Source organism: Leptidea sinapis, chromosome 34 (genome assembly GCF_905404315.1).
Source record: "Leptidea sinapis chromosome 34, ilLepSina1.1, whole genome shotgun sequence".
In the NCBI taxonomy this organism is placed as follows: Eukaryota; Metazoa; Arthropoda; class Insecta; order Lepidoptera; family Pieridae; genus Leptidea; species Leptidea sinapis.
This window is the reverse complement of record NC_066298.1, coordinates 4933024-4957490: the sequence shown is the minus strand read 5'-3', so window position 1 is coordinate 4957490 and position 24467 is coordinate 4933024. Positions and strand designations below refer to the sequence as shown.

The 24467-nt window shown below is 36.6% G+C and overlaps 1 protein-coding gene across 1 annotated transcript in view; it reads right to left on the bottom strand.

The window, feature by feature from the left end:
- Positions 1 to 24467, bottom strand: part of LOC126974910 (protein tiptop) — a 316441-nt gene that overhangs the window by 229314 nt on the left and 62660 nt on the right. The window contains exon 3 of the mRNA XM_050822640.1: positions 5270 to 5368. Within this exon, the coding sequence (XP_050678597.1) occupies positions 5270 to 5327 (58 nt within the window). The 5' untranslated portion in view covers positions 5328 to 5368. The remainder of the gene's footprint in view (positions 1 to 5269; positions 5369 to 24467) is intronic.

The following is a 24467-nucleotide window of genomic DNA, read 5'->3' as shown; positions in this document are numbered from 1 at the left end:
ACCCAACGCGTAAAAGCTACTTAATTATGGAAACACATTAGATTTTCTGAAGACAATACTTACTTGTAATACATTGCTCCATTGCTTTCCAGTTTTCTTCCTTTCCCATATATGATATCCCATATGGCTAACATAATATGACTGCGAACCTGCAAGAAACATACGAGTACCCCTCCCGTGTTCGCTCGGACCGCCTGTCATGTTCTGGGCGCGCATGGCTTATCGCCGATGAGAAACACACATATCAACTTAAAATGTACGCGTACGAGTGAAGATCCCTCAATTGACCCATGCGCACAAAATGTTCAGGAAATATCATTATAGTGACAGAAAACGCATTTAATTGGATATAGCGATAGATTATTATCAGTAGCCACTAAACCAAGTTTGTTTTCATACACACAGATGTTACATTGCGTAAGGGGATAGCTGGTCGAGGACTAGCTCCAGTTGCGAAGCCCCGACCCCCACTCCCCTCTCCGTACACCGTACTGCACACCCATTACGGGTGACAAAAACGCGTATAATAGCAAAAATAAATATTATTTATCGCTTCACGGTGGCTTAGCTCCATACAAAACGACCTATGAGTTATTACGCTGAATTACATTTGTGTTTCGTGCGACGGTTTTTTTCTATAGCAATAACTTTATATTTATTGCCAGTTTTGAATATTCAAAGTCGTCGCGTCACCGTGACGATTTCAAATTGTATGCAAGTTGATTTTTATTATTTGCTAAACGATTTTCATCGTTATTACTAAAGTGATACGATTACTGTAGATTATGTGTGATATCAATTAGATGTTTAACATTTTTTAACAAGCTGTGTATACAGATGAGGTGTGAAGACTGCAATTATGTTACAAACACGGTTATTTGTTATGCTAGTTAACAATAACTGATAACTTCTTCAGTGCAGTCATTGATAGATTGACAGATGACGGCTATAATCTTGTAAAAAACGGAGATAGCCGAAATCCACTACGTTTTAAACAACTGTTCGCTTTCAAACTTAGCCGGCTTATACTTCGTCGCCAATCGCCAGGCTGTAATTACTACCACTTCAAACTAATGTCAAATCACTGCACGTTTCATACTAAACCAATTTTCAAGTTTTACTCAGGCAGTCACGCCTCTTATTGCGTAGTATTTACATCCTCTTTAACTGAACTCGCGTGACCGTCACACAATTTGACAATTGACAGGAATTTGAAAATAGAATCAAAAATTTTCGTGACTGTAAGTTGTGGTGTATCCGTTGTGTCTGAATAGTTGAAAATGGCAATTACTTATTATTTTATTAATTGATTTGTATAATAAGTCACTATATTAGTCTTAAAAATATTAATGTTTATATTAGTTTTTCAAATTGTTTATATTGTTCATATTTTGTGAATATTTCTCTACAGTGTTTATCCCAAATAAAGACATCGATTCCGTGGCCATCTGGAGGGCAAAGCCAAACTGGCTTCAAAGAAACTGGGCGTCATAAATAGAGCACGGCAATACTTCAAGCCGGCCCACATTCTAGCGCTCTACAAAGCGCAGGTCCGGCCTCACATGGAGTATTGCTGTCATCTCTGGTCTGGCGCACCCCAGTATCAGCTCGATCCATTTGACCGCGTGCAACGCAGAGCAGCTCGAATTGTCGGGGACCCAGTACTCTGTGAACGGCTGGATCACTTGGCGTTGCGTAGAGACGTCGCAGAGACGGGGAGTGTTCCGAAGAGCTTTTCAACCTGATTCCTGCCGCCGAATTTCACCTTCGCACGACACGCCACAAGTTACGATATCATCCCCACCATCTGGATGTGTGGCGGTCCTCCACAGTGCGGTTTTCAAGGAGCTTTCTTTCTCGTACCACGAAGCTGTGGAATGAGCTTCCTTGTGCGGTGTTTCCGGGACGATACGACATGGGTACCTTCAAGAAAAGCGCGTACACCTTCCTTAAAGGCCGCCCAACGCTCTTGTGATTCCTCTGGTGTTGCAGGAGAGTGTGGGCGGCGGTGATCACTTAACACCAGGTGACCCGTACGCTCGTTTGTCCTCCTATTCCATAAAAAAAAAATCGATACTTTACTTATAATCAATCATAATGATTTGCTATTTTCATGCTATATATTTTCGACAATGTTTTTTTTTAATTTTATGGAAAAGGAGGACAAACGAGCCCACATTCTCTTGCAACACTAAAGGAATCACAGGATCGTTGCCGGCCTTCAAGGAAGATGTGTTTTCTCCTATATGTGTTCTGTACTTAATTATGCACAACCAGTGTTATGGTACTTTTTAAGGTTTATTTTTTATATGAATTGACAAAAAAAAAAAGATAAAAGGACTATAAAATTATTTAAGTACCAGGAAACAACTACAGTTTAAATATCAACTACAGATTATCAATGACTCTAGACTAATTTCTGCATTATCTTAAGTTATGATTTAACCTAGTTAGAATGAGATTAAAACATTGAACATAATAATAATAATATTGACACACTTTTAACACAAATTATCTTGCCCCAAGTTAAGCATATATAGCCTGTGTTATGGGTTACAAGACAATGATATATTTTATACAATATACTTACTTAAACATACATAAAGTTATATAAACATACATAAATACATTTAAACATCCATGACTCGGAAACAAACATCCATATTCATCATATAAATGCTTGCACCTACCGGGATTTGAACCCGGGACCTCTAGCTTAGTAGGTAGTATCGCTAACCACTATACAGGTCGTCAATATGATTTATCGTAGTTATAATGAGATTAAAACATTGAACATAGTTCAAATAAAAATCTGGTTCCGATATGTTTGTCTACCGTGACAAACCTGCCGTCACTCAAACACGTATTATGTAATTTGTTTGACAAACACTAGTCGGCAGCTTCAAAAAGTCAAGTATGAGTTTGACGTGTGCGTTAGTTCTGGTACATGACCTTCTCTGGTAGATGATTGTTTTAATAAGCTGAGATTGTTTACTTATGTTAATGGATTTGGTCAGTGTTGACTGATGTGTGATGTTGAAGACAACTTGCTCGAGTTTTGTTTGTTAATAAAAAATATTAATAATACACAACTATTTTATTTTATCTCAAAAGAAACGAACTATAAGTACATGTACAAGTTACTACATTTTGTATTATAAAAATTAGGGACGAGACGAGCAGGACGCTCAGCTGATGGTAATTGATACGCCCACCCAGTACAATACAGCGCCGCCAAGGATTCTTGAAAAACCCAAAAATTCTTTTTTTTTTAATGGAATAGGAGGACAAACGAGCGTACGGGTCACCTGGTGTTAAGTGATCACCGCCGCCCACATTCTCTTGCAACACCAGAGGAATCACAAGAGCGTTGCCGGCCTTTAAGGAAGGTGTACGCGCTTTTTTTGCGGTAGAAGACACACAATAAAGCGACGTCTCTACGCAACGCCAAGTGATCCAGCCGTTCGTAGAGCAACACACATTCTGAGCGGCACTACATTTGCGCTCCTCACCTTGAGACATAGGATGTTAAGTCTCATCTGCCCAGTAATTCACTAGCTACGGCGCCCTTCAGACCGAAACACAATAATGTTTACACATTATGCTACACGGCAGAAATTGGCGCCGTTGTGGTACCCATAATCTAGGCGGCTTCCTGTGCAAAGGAGCCTCTCACTGGTAAATACATACTCTACCTACTACACAACAACTTAAGTTTTGTAAATGCATCTAGACAAGTAGGTACGAAGTTGTTATTGCTAGGACTTCTTAAATAAAATAGGTACATACAGACAGTAGGTTTATGTGAAACAGACATAAAAGCTATTATGTCTGTTTCTATATTGCTGGAGAGTAGGTATGTAGTCTACTGAACTCTAACTCCTAACTAAGTTTCCCTGTTTTTTGGAATAATATACTCAACATACTAAACGGAAAATTATGTTGAGTATTGACAACATTCATGAAACCGAAACGTCCATTCTGCACTTACCTATCGATTGATGTTTGTCCGGAATTATATAATATATATATATGTTTAAAGAAATTAAGATCTTGGCTGTTGCTTCTCAATATATACTTGATAATGTAATGTATGTTCATAGGCACATAAGTGAATTTGCTAGAAACCGTAATAACCATAATGTTAACACTACGATTGATAAACTTATAATGCAAATTATAATAAGTCGAGTTAGCAAGTGTTTTGTGGGGCGATGTATGCTTTAAAAAAGATCCCAGGTAATGTTCAAAACAAAATTATTACGATATTCAGAAGAATTGTTAAAAAAAATTGTGTGGTAAAGGTTACTATAACACGATTGACTTTCTTAATGATACCACAGATTGGGAATGGAGCGACCGTCCGCAGGCTATTAAATAATAAGATTAATTGTACGATATTACTTGGTAATCATACTTTTTTATGAAAAAAAGCCCGCTGAGTTTGTTGCGCCCATTCTTCCCAGGTCTGAGGCATTCTTTTTGGAATGGGTGGTATTTTGAACAAAAAATTTGAATTTGAATTGATGTATTGAACAATTCTACTACACGGAATTTTGATAACTTAACCCAAACGTAGATATCTTAACCAGCCACTGTCTTTACAAGCACCTATTTGCCATAGGCGTGACAGACAGCCCTTTGCTACTCGCAATATTGCTACGCCTTCAGCAGTTTGAGATCCCTGCTAACCTTATCGGACGGCATGGGCTGGCTGGATTAGGAAGATAAACATGCACGATAGCCCAAACAACAGAAAATGGAATAGTAATATGGAAAAGGAGGACAAACGAGCGTACGGGTCACTTGTTTTTTAGTGATCATCGCCGGCCGCATTCTCTTGCAATACCAGAGGAATTACAGGAGCATCAACGGCCTTTATGGAAGGTGTACGCGCTTTTTTTTGAAGGAACACATGTCGTATCGTCCCGGAAACACCGCACACGGAACTGATTCCACAACTTTGTAGTACGTGGAAGAAAGCTCCTTGAATACCGCACTGTGGAGGACCACCACACGTCCAGATGTACCGTATGTCCAAGCATACTCCCACCTTAAAGGCCGGCAACGCATCTCTTGACACCTGCTGTTGCGGATGTCCATGGGCGGTTGCCTCTACCTGCCCGTCCCGTGAGCCTCTTGCCCGTTTGCCCCCTCTTGTATAAAAAAAAAGATGTGATCCAATGAGTGCATAAATTATACTCGAAGCTAACAGAAGCCAGACGTGGCGTGCAGCATCCCGCGTCAGTAGCTGGTGGAGGACACTCACCGTTATCGTTCGCACCGAGCCAGCGGTAGGAGGGTCTGGGCTGCTGCTTGGAGCGCATCTCTAGTGGGCCGACCCGCCGCACGCCTCGCACCCGCTCATCTGTGAACACAACCAGACTAATTACACTTACAATAATAACCGCAACTTTGGGAAGGGTAACGCAGACGGCATAAAAGGCATTTATTTTCTGAAAATTGATTCCTTTAGAATTCTTTTTGATGTCATTTCTAATATACTATACTACCGCTTCGGAAACAAATGGCGCTCTAAGAGAGAAGAAGCGGCGCAAGAAAATCTTCCAGCATTCTTTTTTTGCGCTCTTTTTAATAAAAATATACAATATTGCACTCTCATTGCTATTGCTATAAAATAATCATAATCTAGTCACGGGCTGTCCGATCACGTAGATATTCAGCTGTAGAGTAATAGGATTTACGACAAAGACATTTTTTAATAAGACATTTAAAGAATGTCTGAACAGTGGCTGGGTCTTTATTATAAAAGTGTATAAATTTACCCTTAAAGCTATTATGTATCTTATGAAGCCTACAAGAATTAGTTACAAGCAATCCCTTATTTCTAGTGTTATAATAATGAAAATCACTAATAAGAGCAAAAAGGCTTAATCACACTATTCAAAGATCAGTTTGTGAACTGAAGACCGGCAGCTGCCTGCTAACGTCACGTCACAATTTTATAATAGATTCCGTCGCTGTTCCAATCCGATTGGCTTAGCACGTGGGTATAAAGCTATTATAAAAATATTATTGAAACACATTTTACCAGATTATGGAAACCACAGCGGTGCCTATTTCTGCCGTGAAGCAGTAATGTATAAGCAATACTGTGTTTCGGTCTAAAGGCCGCCGTATTGCTGGGCAAATGAGACTTGACATGTTCTTTTAAATAATATACCTAATTTTTTTTGTTACAAACACTATTCGTATTTAATGCTTATTAAAAATATTTTCTACATTTTAATTTGGTCTTTAACAGCGTGTTTTTTTTCTATTCTTTATTTTTGCTTTATTCGTCTTAAAACAATGATAAGGTACGAACGAATTAATTTTAATTATAAATGGGACGGACTGTAATTTTACACTAAATTGAAACGTCCTTGACCAGTGTGCAAAGTTTCAAATTAATCCAAGGTTTCGAAGTGGTCGAAAATCACGTCCGAATATTTCGTTGCATACAAACACACTTGACTATTGTCATTGCTCCTCGATAAGTATGCAAAGTTTACGTCTATATAGACTATGAGAGGTGTGAAAACGACGAAAAAATTGAGTTTAGAACTTTTATGCTCAAAATAGAGGTTAATTTTGAGCAATGCACGCACACTAACAAAAAGTGTCATAAAACGGGGGTGTAAGACGTAGTTTGTCACGCACAGTAAACTAATATTCCTGGCCTGGATTTATCGGTTGTCTTACTTAGTAGCTTAGTAAGAAACTTTATTAAGACGCAGTAATAAATTAGCTAAGCGTTAATCCAATATTTTAAAGAATTATAACAGAAAATTTATCTGGATATTTAAGTCTCTTAGGTACATAGCTCCCAAGTATTCACCAAAAAATTAGGGCCCTCAGAAATACTTACTGCATGACATTTATATATAGGTCCAGTTCAGTCTGTTACTGTATATTGTTTCGCAGTATGGGTGCTATTAAATAAAGATTACTGGGAGTGGAAAGAGCCCAAAGAGCACTTTTAATGGTTACGCACTTAAAGCGACAACGTTTTTCTACAGAACGCTTGTATCAGCTTTGTAACCTATTAACTGTCAGCAAGTTATTTATTCTACAATGTGTTCTAAAATTGCATAAAACAACAACATACGATCCTAATATTGAACACAAACGAAGGAAAGACAAAGTTGCCTTTGTTACAACATTTAGGACGGAGTTCTATAGCATGCAGTATAAATGTCGTGCGGCATTTCTTTATAATAAAATAAACAAACAGTTACATATATATAATAGAAACGCCCATGAATGTAAAATAGATTTGATCGCCTGGATACTACCACTAAATTATGATGATACTGAGTTGATCTTACGACACATACGCTAAAACACACATATACACACACACACACATTTAAAATATTATTATGTTCTCTAAGTTTGTAATTTTAAGGCTAAGAAAGAGCAGAGCCTCCTGACACAAGCATTCTTTATATGCTTAAAAGGAGGTTCTTGCCACTATTTATTATGGAGAATTTGTTAAAACCAATAAAGATTTTTATTATTATTATAACATTTTAAATTGAGTAAAAGTCATATTCAAAGTTTCTGTTACACGTGTACAAAGCTAATAAAAGCGTATTAAAAATACAGTCGTTTTTTTAATTTGCCTGAAATAAATGCCATACGAAAATTTTTAATAGTTTCAACATGTAAAGTATTGGTTATAAAAGTGGAATTAGTTTTAAAAAAGTATATTCCGCAGTATAAATCTCTAACAGGAATACAGCAAGATGAAACAAGAAAGCGAATCTATTGTTGGTGTAACCGATTTTGATTGACAAGTCGTCAACAGTCAGCCACGCATGGAATTAGTTCCTTAGTATTTTGAACATTATCCCCCTTATTCATAATGGTCCGCTAACTTTAAACAGCCGCTTAGGAGTGTTTTTTCTCATTCTGACTTAGGTCAATAGAAGAAGACAGAGTGAGAATTAGCAATGCTTTAAGTTAGCAGACTATTATTAACAAGGGGGTATATCACTAGCTAACGCAAACATCTTTTTCGACTATTTTTAGACGGTCACTTTTAGTAACAATAAGAACCGTATTGTCTACGGCTGCTATCATCAGGTTGACTTGGTAGGTACCTACTGAAAATCGGTGTTGGAATTGGGGTGATCCTTATTTCAATTCCAAGTGCTGAGTGGGTGTCCTTTTCATGATATCCTATTTTTAATTTGTTGATTTAATTTGTGTATTATATATTTTGTGTTTTCATGAATAAATGTATACTTAACTTTACATTGACAAATCAAAATTGGTTACGCATCGGACTGTCAGGTCCTCCAAGCTTATGTTTATTACCAGCGGGAGGCTCCGTGCACAGGATGCCGGCTAGATTATGGGTACCACAAGGGCGCCTATTTCTGCCGTGAAGCAGTAATGTGTAAGCATTACTGTGTATCGGTCTTCGCCGTAGCCAGTGAAATTACTGGGCAAACGAGACTTAACATCTTATGTCTCAAGGTGACGAGCGCAGTTGTAGTGCCGCTCAGAATTATTTGGATTTTTCAAGAATCCTAATGGGCAGAGCGTGTCAATTACCATTAGCTAAAAGTCCTGCTCGTCTCGTCCCTTATTTTCATAAAAAAAAATGTTTTAATAATCATAATCTAGTCACGGGCTGTCCGATCACGTAGATATTCAGCTGTAGAGTAATAGGACTTACGACAAAGACATTTTTTTATAAAACATTTAAAGAATGCCTGAACAGTGGGTGGGACTTTATTATAAAAGTGTATACATTTACCTTTAAAGCTATTATGTATCTTATGAAGCCTACGAGAATTAGTTACAAGCAATCCTCTTTCTCTCTGTCTCACCTTTGTTTATTCGAACAAAAACAGTACCCACCCCTTACCTATTTATCAGTCAAAAGTTGTAAGTCGTGTCGCGGTCGTGTCGTGTGCGTTATCACGCATCCCGTATCGTGGATATCACATTACTACATTGTTCGCTTCATATTAAATTTATGACGACATCGCTCCGAGCGCGTCACTCCGCCTCGCTCTTTGCTCATAAATTCTGTGACATATCGCTCGACTTCTGAGATTTTTATAAAACAAACTTTATCGAACGCCCGACAACCTCTTATCACTATCACAATAAAGATCTAAATGCCCCAACGGCCGGTAAATACCGAATGTCGTCGATATGTCGTGCCGCCATATTAATGACTGAAGTTTTTTTTAATTTATCGAGTTTACTTGAAGGTTCGAATGCTTGACGTTTTATTCATTCGTTTCGAGAAATGTTTATCGATTTTATCCCCTTATTTATTGCCATTAAACATTTTTATTGTGATTATTACTTCAGGACCGGAATCGCAAGTCTCTTTGAGTTTATAGTTACGCTTAAACCGTGGAAATCCTTAAACAACACACACACGAACTCGATAATGAAACTCGTTTGTTCATTACTACATGTTGGTATATTTATTTTTTTAATTTTGTTTCTAAATGTGTTTTTTATTGCATAATCTTTGAATGAAACTTTCTGTGGGTTTTTTTTGAGAATGGTTTAGATTCACAATTGAACTACCTCCTAAACGGCTGACCGATTTTGATGATTTTTTTGTGTGTGGCAGTGAATTTGAGATTGGTTTAGATTCTCAATTCCGTCCATATAATATAATTCTCCTGCTCATGTGTATGTTAGTGAACTCCTCCTAACGGCTGGACAGATTTTTCAAATTTAAGACGTGTGTACAGAACAACGTCTGTCGGGTCCACTAGTAATATATCTTTTTTTAATTCTTACGTCATGAAGTAGTTAGGGTTCTAGTAACAGTTTGAAAAGTTAATTATTGAAGTTATACTTATTTAGGTGCGTTATGAAAAAATGATGAGAGTGAAATTTTAAGATACGCGTGCATCACTGTAACATAAAAGTAACAGGATGAAGTTGGTTCCTAAAATTTTCTGACGTTTGCGACATTCGTTTGTTTTTTGGTTTCTTCTTCTTTTTTTTATGGAATAGGAGGACAAACGAGCGTACGGGTCACCTGTTGTTAAGTGATCACCGCCGCCCACAATCTCTTGCAACACCAGAGGAATCACAGGAGCGTTGCCGGCCTTTAAGGAAGGTGTACGCGCTTTTTTTGAAGGTACCCATGTCGTATCGTCCCTGAAACACCGCACAAGGAAGCTCATTCCACAGCTTTGTAGTACGTGAATTAATTAATTAATTATTTAATTAATTCTTCCAAATGATTCCAGCCCGTACAGCCGTAGTCGTTATTTAATAATTAATTGTCAAAGCCATCGTTGCAAGAATTTTACAATATTGTTCTGTCAACAAACGTACAATAGCACGAGAAATACGTAATTTTAAGGATTTTTGCTTTATTAGGCCAAACAAGTATAACTTTTTGCGTGCATACATAAGTACACACACACTTTTGAACTATATTTTAATCGAAATCAAACTGGCTTCCAAGCGAACAGACAGTATTTAAGTGATCACCGCCGCATATCGTAGTAGGTACCCACATTTTATTTCTGTGCCGACAACTCAACAGTAACCTCTCGCAACAGCCTTAACTTAACTAAATGTCATATTGACGTCCGCCGTCTGGCCAGCATGTGCTAAATTTGTTTGAGAATCGTTTAAGTTGGTGTTTTATGTCAAAAGAGTTGTTGAAGGATATAAGTAACAATTTATTTTTTATCGGTGACAGGCCTGTTATTACATTAATAATTTTTATAACTTTATGTAGGTAATATATTAAGTACCAATGTACCACAACTATGTACAACAATTACCAGTGGGAGGCTCCTTTGCACAGAATGCCGGCTAGGGTACCACAACGGCGCTTATTTCTGCTGTGAAGAAGTAATGTGTAAGCATTATTGTGTTACGGTCTGAAGGGCGCCGTAGCTAGTGAAATTACTGGGCAAATGAGACTTAACATCTTATGTCTCAAGGTGACGAGGGCATTTGTAGTGCCGCTCAGAATTTTTAGGTTTTTCAAGAAGCGGTACTACATTGAAATGGGCAGGGCGTATTACCATCACCTGAACGTCCTGCTCGTCTCGTCCCTTATTTTCACTTAAAAAAAAAACCATAGTGACTAATAGTATGAATCGACATAAAAAGTGTTTAATTTCTCCCAACCCCAAAAGTGGTTCAAAAATTATAAATTTAATTACTGATACTTTAGATAAAATGTTTTCTCCGTGTCGGACGTACTAAGTACCTAAGTTTAATATAATGCGCTCAGATTTCAAGTCATATTATCATAAATGTGTCGCATGTTAGTAGTCAATGTTTTATTTTAAAATAATTAAAATCTTTATTTATGAGCACTTATCAAAATGCAACCAAATGTAGAGCGATTTGAATTTATCAATCGAAATTTATCTTAATGCAGGTATTTTATGTTTCAATTTTAAAAATTGAAGCATTTATAAACATTTCAGCATACAGTTTTAATTAAGATTAAACATGACAAGTATATATATATATATATAAACACATTATGTGTTAAGGTTTTGGTGTACATAGATAAGGTCATCAACCTTCAGGCCTCATTTGAATGTAGAACAATTATTACAATGAATAGTTTAACATTTCTAATTATTTAAATTGATTCAAGATATGACTAATTAAATTCAATTCTAAATTACATCTTTGTTTAATACATGCAATAAAAAAATTAAGTAAATCTCATTGAAGTTTGACTTAACAGTGGGAGGCTCCTTTGCACAAGATGCCGGCTAGATTATGGGTACCACAACGGCGCCTATTTCTGCCGTGAAGCAGTAATGTGTAAGCATTACTATGTTTCGGTCTGCAGGGCGCCGTAACTAGTCAAAATTACTGCGCAAATGAGACTTAATATCTTATGTCTTAAGGTGACGAGCGCAGTTGAAGTGCCACTCAGAATTTTTGAGTTTTTCAAGAACCCTTAGCGGCACTGCATTGTAATGGGCAGGGCGTATTAATTACCATCACCTGAACGTCCTGCTCATCTCGTCCCTTATTATCATAAAAAAACTACGTCTTCATAAAACATACGGATCAATATAATGCGCGGCACCGCTCGTTCCCGCCGGAGCGCTGTCCTTCATTATACCTACCCGTACATTATAATAATACAAGTATATAACATAATGAGTTAACACACGTTAACGACTATTGGACCGGTCGCGGTGGCTCCCACGTCAGTGGCCTCGGAATATAAAACTTCTTATAAATCAGTTAACTTAATGATACGAGAAGATACGGGAAAGGGTTCTGATAAAGAAACGCGCCCACTCACTTATTGTTATTAGTGTGATTTTATTTTATTGACAATGAAGTATTTTGCAGTTACTAAAACTTCGGTACTAAATTAATAGGAATCGTAAAATGATTTCCGCCCGTTATCATATTTACAGGTACTTTTGTTTTATGTCACACATTTAGTGAATGATAGTAGAAGTTGAAAGAATTTTGATACCTGACCATTATTAATCGATACAGATTCATTAGGGAAAAATATAGCTCGTTACAATGTTGAAAGCTTAATTGGTTCGGACTTAAGTACGAAAAATGTTGCCCAAAAATATCATAGTTTCAACGAGCTCAAATATGAAGTTGATAACATTAAAATAATTCTAAATGAAATTATATTACAATAAAAATCATGTACATAATATTATAAATAAATAAAAATATTGCAAAATATAAATAGTTTATCCATAAACTGAAGGACTCATAGTCAAGTATGAGTTGACAATGAGTTGAGTGCCCACTTCGAGAGACATGCGGTCGTTTAGCAACAAGCGGCGCGAACGCCTCAAACGGAGTGACGTGGGTCTGTTTATAGACTCGATAAAAACCGTCAATGGTCGAGATCAAGGCGTCACCATAAACTCAACACTATAGTGTTATTGGTGGTTCAATTTATTTTTTCCCTTTACAACCTTCACAATTTATGAAGTGGATCCGAGATCGTATTTTTGTTCCCGTATTGAGCGAGCTAACCCCGTGATTTAAGCTGCTTTGATTGGTTGTCGTTTATTGTACTTTTATGTTACTTTAAGAGCTCGTTTCCATGTTCTACTTAACAATACTGTCAACTAAGAGCTGCCTACGATAATTTTTATTTACATTTTACACACATTATTTGAGCTATATTTATTTAACCAAGTTAAATCATGTTTGTCTTCATTCTTGGATACTGAAGGCTTGAATTGGTACCGATACCTTCAGAGGTGTGCTGATTAATACTGAGGAACCAAGTTTCTATCTTTTTCTGCTGTAGTTTCTAGCTTTTAAGAGGCGTTGGATACTCAGGGTTCGGGTGGGGCTTAGTTAACTCTTACACTCACACCACACCCCAACTCCTGGTGCATTCTGTAATGCTAATATAACAAAGTGAACGTCGGAGAGAGGTGTCACATCCCGGCCAGTGTAGAGCAGGTCGGACAGTATTGATAGAGTCCCAATCGCTGGAGTGATCAGCGCAGGTGGCGTTTGGCTCCGTATCGGCTGTCACAACTTGTGAAATATGGTCGTCCTCGGCCCGCGACCCCGCGCCCCTCGCCCCGCGACACCGCCACCTATCTCCAAGATTTATTCAGCACTCTACAATGGGCCACGTTTTAATTCTTTTCATATGAGGAGATTTATGTAGAGACAGATGCAAACGTTGACGGGACGCTGCGCTGAGCTTCTCTAGCTTTGTTCACTTTGAGCTTTTGAATTTCCATAAAGGATAATATGATACATTACACTGTTTGTCACGAACAACCATTCGAAAAGCCCAGTTCATTTACAAATATGGTAGTTACAATTACAGAATAAATTTCAAAACTAAACGTAATTAATTAGCAAATATTGATCGATTAAATTCAATAAAAATTCAATCATTATTACAATTTTTATGAAAATAAAGGACGAGACGAGCAGGACGTTCAGCTGATGGTAATTGATACGCCCTGTACATGCAGTGCCGCTCAGGATTCTTGAAAAACCCCAAAAATTTTGAGCGGCACTACAACTGCGCTCGTCGCCTTGAGACATAAGATATTAAGTCTCATTTGCCCAGTAAATTCACTCTGACGGCATTCTTCAAACCGAAACACACAATGTTTACACATTAATGCTTCACGGCAGAAATAGGCGCCATTGTGGTACCCATAATCTAGCCGGCATCCTGTGCAAAGGAGCCTCCCACTTTGATTGTGATTTGTAACTTCTTATGTCATAATATCACATTAAGTATCGAGTTATCAATAATATCGCATCCGGCATCGTTGGTAACTCCGCGGACGCCCGACACTCGCGCTCAAGGCCGTTTCAATTACCGTCGCGTCGGAGAAAATCTCTCCATCTCCATAAATCAGAAGGAACATACCGAAGATTAGAGCTGATATTATAAGAGAGGTATTTATGCGCCTATAAATATGTCAGTCAGTTCGCCACGCGGTACTCCGCCGCGAGATAATTGTAGATCGCCATTCGCCGTGTGTTGCTCACACATCGATCACGTTGCCATTGCTGGCTGACGACACAGTCGCTGGGCTGTGTTTTAAAATAATAACCCTCACTTCTGGGATTAAAAACACAAAAAAAAAATGAAAACAAAAATTTATGAAACATGTGGGACTCGAATCCGCGAACTCGCGCGTTCTGTGCGAGCGCTCCTTCCAACTAAGCCAACCGTTCGAGTGACGTATCGTTGATACATCTTGTATGCTTTGTTCAACTCTCAGGTTGTGGCTTCATCTACAGGATCTACTTTACACATTAAATATACTTTAACATTAGAGTACAACCTCGATCAGTATTGACTCATCACTTGCTAAATAAAATACTGTACCTAATGCTCTGAGTAACAATACGGTGATGAAACTTAATAAAAGATATCGAAATTTGAAAAAAAGTTAACACATTTGTAGAAGACGAAAAGTAAAGTATGCTCGTAGAGGAATCATGTACTTCTAGCAACAAAACGAAATCTTCATATTCTTCTGAAATTCTTTTATATTTACAATACGCATATAATTTACGGCACTGATCGATTTGACACTTCGTGTAAATAATATAATCTCTATCTCTCTCTTTCTCTCTCCTAATCATCTTAAAAGTGATTCTGTCAGAGCGTGTACAGTATATTATTTCTAACAAATAGCTTCTTCTTCGGCGTTACACTCTTGTCAGAGTGGTCGTGGTCGTCACGTCGAGGTTAGTGGCCTGTTTCACAATGCGACGCCACTCGTCGCGAACTGCCGCTCTTCTCGTGCATTCATGCAGAGTACCGTCGACAGCTTGCCTCACTTGGTCTGTCCACCTCGTCGGGGTGCTGCCTCGTAGTCTAGTGCCCTCGACTATGGAGTCGCTTCCACGTCGCGATACATGCCCGAAGAAAGTGAAAATGCGAGCTTGTACGGTACAAATAGCTACCAACGTTTTATTTCACAGTCCTATTAATGCGATTCTGTAGCATGATAAGCTCATGGACTTATAGTAGGAGAGAGAAGATGTAGATGACATGGTCTGCTCTGAGCGACATGTCCAGATTGAGATGGAAAATCGACTTATGGTCAGCCTACGTCATGAAGAAAATATCGACACAAATACTTTATGCGAAGAATTTATAAATAGGTACCTGAAGAATAAAAACTCAGTTGTTTACCAATATTGCGCCATAGAACGAACTGTCCATATTTAAAAAATATTTTCTACTATTACAGCGTGTTTAGGCCAAATATGCCTAAATGGTGGAAACAGTCACCGCATTAATTAATTAATTTATAAATAAATTAAATATTGTGGGTGCACAAAGAGTTGCACTAATTCCTTCTCTTTCCTACCTGCACCCTATCCCTCCCACTTACAGAGTAGCACGAGCGCAGCTGATCGTTGCGTTGCGCGAGGAGTAATTACTTAATTAGTATTGAACTAGTATTGAACTTGTCAACTACGTGATAACTCATTAATTCGTCTCATTACGTGTAATCTCGTGATCAAGTGTCTTGTGATCCCTAGTTTTACTATTATTGAATTCGGGAAGAAAGAGTGGCCACTCAAAGAAAACGCCTACATAATAAAGAGGGAAATTCGCGACCCAGCACGCGGTGGAAGAATCGCTGCTGCTCTGGTAAGTCCTCGTGTCTTCTTTCCTTACACCGGCTTCCTAATTAAAATTTTCACCTAGATCCAGCGCATACACAGCGTATTAATTAAGTTTATTTTTAAACCATAATATTATAATAATTTGTGTTAGTAAAAGTACCTTCCTCCCTGATATAAATTTAATATAAAACTCGTAAAATGTTCCCGACAGATAGATTGCCCTCCCGAGCCCGTGTGTCCAACTTTATTCAATTTGTAGTACATCAAAGTGACGTGATGATACTTTGACAGATGACATTTAATTAGCGAACCCTCATTACCTGGACACTCGCCGATATTGATATGAAAATCCTCTCACACCTTACGATACGACTACGACACGATCAACAATAAACACTTCGTCGACACATATGCCGCTAACAACCCCATTAAAACAAAAACATTGATCAACATATCAACCACATTAAAATAAAAACATTGTCATTAAATTAAAACACTTTACTGTAGTTTGATATTCATTTTTGCAGGTTAATAGGTTAAATTTATCTATCCAAAAGAATAATTTTATTGCAGACATTTATTCAGATTGAAATATCGCAACAAGACCACAACTTATCGTGCCGAAGGTGAGTCAACTAAACTTTAAGACGCTCATGTACTATAACTCAGTGCACGAGAAATGACGCTTTCAACAAGTGTTATTGTGACCGAACTAATAATTAATGTTTAGTTCTTAAAGCTAGTCAATGATGTAGATTCATCGTCTATTTTAGCGAACCATAAGTTCGACAACATTTACATTCAAGTCAGCATGTTAAAACACAAAATATCAATAAAATCAACTGAGTTGTATTATCTAGTATAGAAAGTCCCATAATTATAGTAGAACTAGCTTTTACCCGTCCGCTTGGAATAGTAGCTTTGGTCAAAAATATTATTTTTTTACTTTAAAAATAAAACACATACAAAGACATGGCAACGTACAAAGTTTTTTTTTTATGGAATAGGAGGACAAACGAGCGTACGGGTCACCTGTTGTTAAGTGATCGCCGCCGCCCATACTCTCTTGCAACACCAGAGGAATCACAGGAGCGTTGCCAGCCAAGTTTCATGGTGTCATCATTGATAATGACCATACAAACTTCCACCCTTATTTCAACCCCTCCAAACCATTGAAGATAAAAGGTAGCCTATGTCCAAGTTCTAGTCTATCTCTGTACTAAATTTCATCAAAATCATTTCAGTGGTTTAGGCGTGAAAGCGTCACAAATAAACTTATAACATTTATAATATTAAGCAGGGATGTTGTAAGATTACGATTTATCGCCTCAATGTCGTGATATATAAACAATAATATTTATAATACTTATATCACAAGTATGTAGTGAATTCGGCCGGAGCAGTTTTAATAGAGCCTTAATTAAGATAATTCGGTGATCGCGATTAACACGAGCCTTCGTTCAACTTTCCAATGATAATTAAAAACATGTCCAAAAAGTTTGAATGATATTTAATTTGTAGGTAGTAAGGCTTGGACAGCATACTGCTTGATAATGCAACGGTTCGCAGGTTCCACTTCAAAGGACCTCATGTCATATAAGACTGAATTTTAATGAACAATACGAGTGAGGAAACGAATTGTATGATAAAGGCCACTATCCCAAGAAAACGACAAAATAGCGCATAATTTAAACCATTTTTTGACGGTTTATAGACATATGGATTCGAACCGGGTTCCTCTGCTTTCCGGACCACCCAATGCCCCATCTGAGCTATTATAGTTTGTATATACTGGCGAAATTTACCTTTGTATTCTAATGTTATTGATTTATCGCCCTCTAAATCCCCTGCATACTAAATTTTATTAAAATCGTTGGAGCCGTTTCCGAGATTCAGATTATATAAAAAAAAGTATATAAATTTGAATAGTTCTAGTCAACAGCGCCACCTTTCGAATGATAGTTGCATCTAAGAACCAGTCAGGCTGTACAAACATTAACACTCTATGTAATAAAGGCTATGTTTATTTGGATTATTATTTATTTATTATTTATCGTTTCAAGCGTCACCATGTCGTCCTGACCTGTACGGAATATGTATCCATTGTAAATGGATAACCGTCCCATACAAACTTTAATTTACAGGTCAATGACAATTGTTCAGGGCTGTCAAAGAGGTACACCATAGATATTGGATTTCACTTTTTTTTTACTACATCAAAGAGTCTTAAAATGCCGCGGACCGAAAAAGGTAGATTTTGACGTTCAATAAGTGATTATAAATCCTATTTTGAATAAAAATATTTGAATTTGAATTTGAATTCAAAACTCTCATAAATTAAAATGATCAAGAAAATAGTAAACGGTAATCTTATTATATATATTTTTATAGTAAAAACTGTATATTTAATGTTTTTTTTTAAATAATACTTGCTGTGTGTTCTAAAAACCGTACCGAAGTGAAAAAAAAATTATAAAATTTTTGTTTGCTTGTCAGGTTGTATGTTCAGACAAAAAGCAAAAACTACTGAATTGATTTAATTCAAATTGTGCATGAATATGAACAATAGGTCGGGACGACATATCTATTCTATATATTAGTATCATGTTGAATAAAGACACAGTACTTATGCTGCTTAAAGCGTCCACGCGGACGACGTCGCGGGCAACAGATAGTATAAAATAATAAAAAGTTGTATAATTTTATTTTTGAGTTAAATTATTTGCAAGGCACACTGGGCACTTTATTATTATTGGGTATTGGTGACACTCGGCTATGTAACGCTCTTTCAGGTAGTCTGCCCGAGTCAACGAAGGTAGACTCCTTCGGTGAAGTTTTTACTTCAGTCCTGCGGTCTTAGTACATCTTGTTTATTTTTATATTTACGTTTCCATTCATTTCAGTAAGTATTAATTACAGTCTTAAAGATAAAGGATAATGTCCATTGGTGTATGAGATCCGGTAACATTATCTTTAGAGCCTACTCCTATTATATTACCTCCTACAGTAATTATTTTTGTAAAGAAAACCTATGTTTTGGAGTTATTTTATGAAAACGAACATAAGTTATGAGTAAAAATCAGGAAAATAGCCAATGATGCTTTTTATATAGTTACTAGTTGACCCGACAGACGTTGTTCTGTACATAATAAATAAAATACTGTTGTTTATGAATCTGTCAATAATATTTCGTAACATCGAGAATTATTTCGTAAAATTTGCTCCCTGTTGTTATAGTGAAATTATTTCACAGCAGAACTGTCAAACCGTGCGTCAATAAATTCTCTCATAGAAAATATGTCCATACAAATAAATATTGGAAATAAAAATAATTATGGGTCCCAAATCGAAATAAAAACTATCCTATCTCTCAAGTTGGACTAAACTTTAAAAAACTGTAAACTTTAAATTCCCATTTAAATCAGGACATTGGATTTATATATATTAAGACACGATATACACAGAAATAAGTTCAACACACAATGCAATAATTAATTAATATCTACTCTAAAAACATAGAAGCACGTATTCGCTACTGAAAGTATAAAACAAATACGTCAAATCGAAAGTCAGAACTGTAAAATGAAACTATTGGAATGATGAAGTTGTATGAAGGTAAACAATATTCATACATTTATACTTTAAATTAAATCCCCTATTTAAAAATTTAGAAATGAAACATAATATTATAAAGAAATATGAAAATAATTACTATACAATTTTGATATTGCATAGACTTCTTGAAGTTTTTGACCGACTTCAAAAAAGGAGGATTCTCAATTTGTCGGTATGTTTTTTATATGTTTGTTACCTCAGAACTTTCGACTGGGTGAACCTGTTCTGAACCTAACTAGAATTAGATCAATTAATTAGATTGTATAAATAATACGCAATTATTTTTATACTTTTTAGTGAATATTATATCTATTGTTTTGGAGTAGTGTTTTAGAAGTCGGTTATTTTGTTGTTAGTTTTTTTATGGTCTTACTGACTTGACTTGGATTGTGTTTCAATTGCCAAAAATATTCAAATCCGCTGGAATTTCTAAGAATCTTCTAGAAATTATTATTACTATCGTGTTGCAGGAATATCAAATATACTTATATGGTTGAGTATTAATATTTTTTTCAATTCTATGGCAAAATATAAATCTGATGTGATGCACCTGAAATTACAAAAAAATTTACACTGTACGTGACAACCCTAGCAACACGTATCAAACACAATGATTGTCGGATCATCTGTCGTGTACAGCGGCATCTAGTGGCGAGTGGCATGAGTGTATAATAGCTATGTTAACAAGCACGCGGCCTCCACTAAACTCAACTATTATTGCATGATTTTAATTTGAACATTTACACAAAAAAATTATTAAACAAATTTTATTTATTAAAAGGATCTTAACTTTATGCCCTTAAATGATTAAATAGAATGAAAACCTTGGAAACTTATCCAAAATGACTAAAAATTTAAATTTAAAACTTAAATTACAACAGTTTTGCGTAAATAACAGTTATGTAGTTGATACATGAAATTAAAAATACAAATGTTACATACGAGCTAGATAGTTAGCAACGAGAATATTTAGTAAATTGCTTGGCATATGATAAATATCCCCACCTTTTTTGGCGCATACATTTTTTATTTTCGTTCAGCTGATGGCAATTGATACGCCCCGCCCATTACCAAGAATTGCCGCTCAGGATTCTTGAAATATTCGCCGTTGTGGTACCCATAATCTAGCCGGCATCCTGTGCAAAGGAGCTGCCCACTAAAATATCATCCAGAAGAAGTTAGAGAATTGTTCATCGCTGAAAATGCGGAATCGCGGAATTTTAATTGAAACCGAAAATAAATAAGAGTTAAAACCTTGAGGGAAAGTTTCACAGCAGCAGCTCGTAACAGGCATCCATGAAATCGCAACCACGTTAGAGAAAATCGTTGGACGATTAGTAAATAAATCCATCCGCTGACTACATCAACAACTTTCCACCGACTCGTCATACTGGCATATTCCTACGCACCTCATCACAAATTAACGTCAACTCGGACAGCGCAAATTCACCCTTAAGCTCTTACCATAAACACATTCTTGGCTGAACACATAAAATTGCATTTGCATGGAAATATAGTATCTCGCAGGCGCATTATAAAATGAGGCAGAATTATGATGGATGCTGATGCCTCGTTTCTCGCTTAATAAGACAGGATTCTTGGCGAAGTAAACACGGCTTTATATTGATAGCAGTAAAGTTTGTAATGAATGGTCATAGATTAAGAATTGATCGGACGCGTCACTCGAGGCCGGCGTAAGTGTCGGCCAAGTAATGTATGCGAGTTGCAAGTTGCGAGTTGCGACAGATCGCGGTGTTCGGTTACGGTTAGATCTCGGTTAGTTCCTATTTCATGTTCATTGCATAGGAGAGGATAATATCAGTGCTATGACCTGAATATACTTTATATGCAAATAAAATGTACTTTTTCTGATAGCTCAGTTCTTTGAAAATGTTCATATTATGTAAAAAGAATCGTTATAATCGTTGTTTCCGAGTCATGGATGTTTAAATGTATTTATGTATGTTTATATGAATTTATGTATGTTTAAGTAAGTATATTGTATTAAATATATCGTTGTCTTGTAACTTGGGGCAAGACAATTTGTGTAAAAAGTGTGTGTCAACTATAGCAAAAACCGTGACCTAACAATAAACGACGTCAAAAATGGGTTTAATATTAACTCCAAAACAGTGTTTAGCTTGTGTTTAAAAAAAGCACAATATAAACTGAGGCGTACAGGAACAATTAAAGGAAGGGAACGCATTTTTTGACAGCTGTCATCTATCTGTCATCATAATATAATCTAAATCTTCGTTATGAATATGATGTATCAGCTAGACCTTTAACAACCTTCCACACGTGTCTAAATATAAGGAATGTATAAAGAATATTGAACGCTAAGCAACAGAAAGACTGTTTTGTAATAGAACTTTTTTAAAACAAGTGTTCAACACTCATGTTAAACTATTTTGTAATAACACAGCAAGAATCGAGATTTACGAAACTAATGTTGAGAGGCGAGAAATTTAATCTACACATTCATCTCGCTTCCCAACCAAGAGGAGACAAGTGACAGGATTGATAACACTTCCATCGTAGGTTTAAAAGTGTTGCTAGTCGAGATGGCACATCTACGTTCCCCTTGATCTATGAGACTGCATAACCGTGACATCTGATATGAAACCCACTCGCATAATTCAGACAGACGTACAAATTGTGCGCATATTTCAACGCGAAGATTATCTAACAGTCCGGTAATATAACTAACATTATTACATACATAGTTTAGCTTCGTTCGAGTTTTACCGATTCTGTAAAAAATATTCAATGTTAAACAAATATTTATCTAGTAGCTTTTAATAAATTTTGACAGATTTTATAATTGCATAAATAATATCGTTTTTGAGTTATTTACAGTCATCAATAGTGGTGCTGTCATAAGCAGAAGGCTCTGGTCTGTCCACGCTACCGAGTAACCTATTCATCACATATTTATAAAATGCAAATGTGACATCCGGCCTATAGCTCATACAGCTCAACTTGAAAGAAAAATTACAAAGATTAAAAAATTCTTAGTGATATAAGCAGAAATGACACGAGACGATCAATCTAACTTAAAGCTCAATTTATACATCAATAAATTAATAAGAGAAAGCCATCAATACAGGCGTGAGGAGCATACAGCGGCTGGTTAGCGACGGACACTCACATGAATCAGATATGAGAAGTAGGTTCTCATTGATGCTGTAGTGACCGACATGAATCTCAATTGTCTTTGCCAGCTATTTGATTTAGATATCGCCACTTTATTAATATCAATTCCATGAGCCGGCTACAAATATTCGTTTAACTCCCATGAGTTTCGTGACTTTTATGTTATACTAGCTGACCCAGCAAACGTTGTATTGCCGATATTAAAATCACGATACAAAAGTAACTGTTGATCGTAGATGGGTGAAAATTTGAAGTTGTATGTATTTTTAATGCTTAAAAAAAAATTTGGCGTGGACCACCCTTAACATTTAGGGGGGTGAATAATAGATGTTGTCCGATTCTCAGACTACCCAATATGCAATCAAAATTTCATGAGAATCGGTCAAGCCGTTTCGAAGGAGTTTAACTACAAACACCGCGACATGAGAATTTTATATATTAGATGTAAATACAATTTTCGAAAGAGTAATTGTTAAGTTTTCTGCCATTTCTCAAGATAAGCAGCTTTAATAAATTGATGACAGTGTTTAAAGAAATTTAAAATCGAAAAATCTAAATAACTCTGAAGATTGATTTTGAATAAGATATATGTTTTTTTTCCATTAAACAAAATAATAATAATGCCAGTAATATGCGGATATTATAAGTTCTTTAACGAATAAAAATTTCTTAAGCATTCGTGGGTTGTTCTTTGGATATGTTCAACCCTTTAAGAAAAAGTGATTAGATATTTATAATTGACGATTCATGAATGTTTCTTATTTTCAATATAAAGTATTTTATAGAAAATTTATTGAAGTAGGCGTTACTTTGCGGAAACCCAATCTCAGTCTAGTGCCAGATTTTGGCCAGACAACACGTCCTGAGGATGCCGCGTGTAGAGGCGAAACATGTGTCGAATTGTTTAAAGACAGATATTGGCGGAATTAACACTAAAGAAAACTCAAATCATTTGGATAAAATATTTTACTTTAGCAGCTAACAGGCAGACGGGGCATCACCGATCCTCCGGCGCAATAAGTTCGTGTTTGTTGAAAACTTTTTTGTTGGTGATTTACCCTTCATTTAGTCTCTACAGACACATTTCTCGACATACATTGGGGGAGCATACTGTGTAGGGTCACTAACGTCTACCGCCCTCATTTTTTACCAGTTTACCACAACGATGACAATTTTTGCCGTGAAGCATAAATGTGTAAGCAATATTATGTTTCAGACGGAAGGGCGCCGTAGGTACTGTATTTAATAGGCAAACGATAATTAACATCTTATGTCTCAAGGTGATGAGCGCAATTGATTGATCCTGAGCGGCATTGCATTGTACTGGGCAGGGCGTTTCAATTACCATCAGCTGAACGTCCTGCTCTCGTCCCACCGTAGCATGAACCATGCGGGACTCGAACCCGCAACCTCTCGCGTTCCGTGCGAGCGCAGCGTTCTTCCACTGAGCCAAGTGTTCGAGTCACGTTTATAGATCTTGATGTCTTGTTTAACTCTCAGGTTGTGGCTGCATCTACAGCATCCACTTTACAGTTCAACCCCAATATTACCAGCTCAACCCCAATATTTGTATTATAGGAAATTGACTTGAGATGTAGTTCTTTCAAATC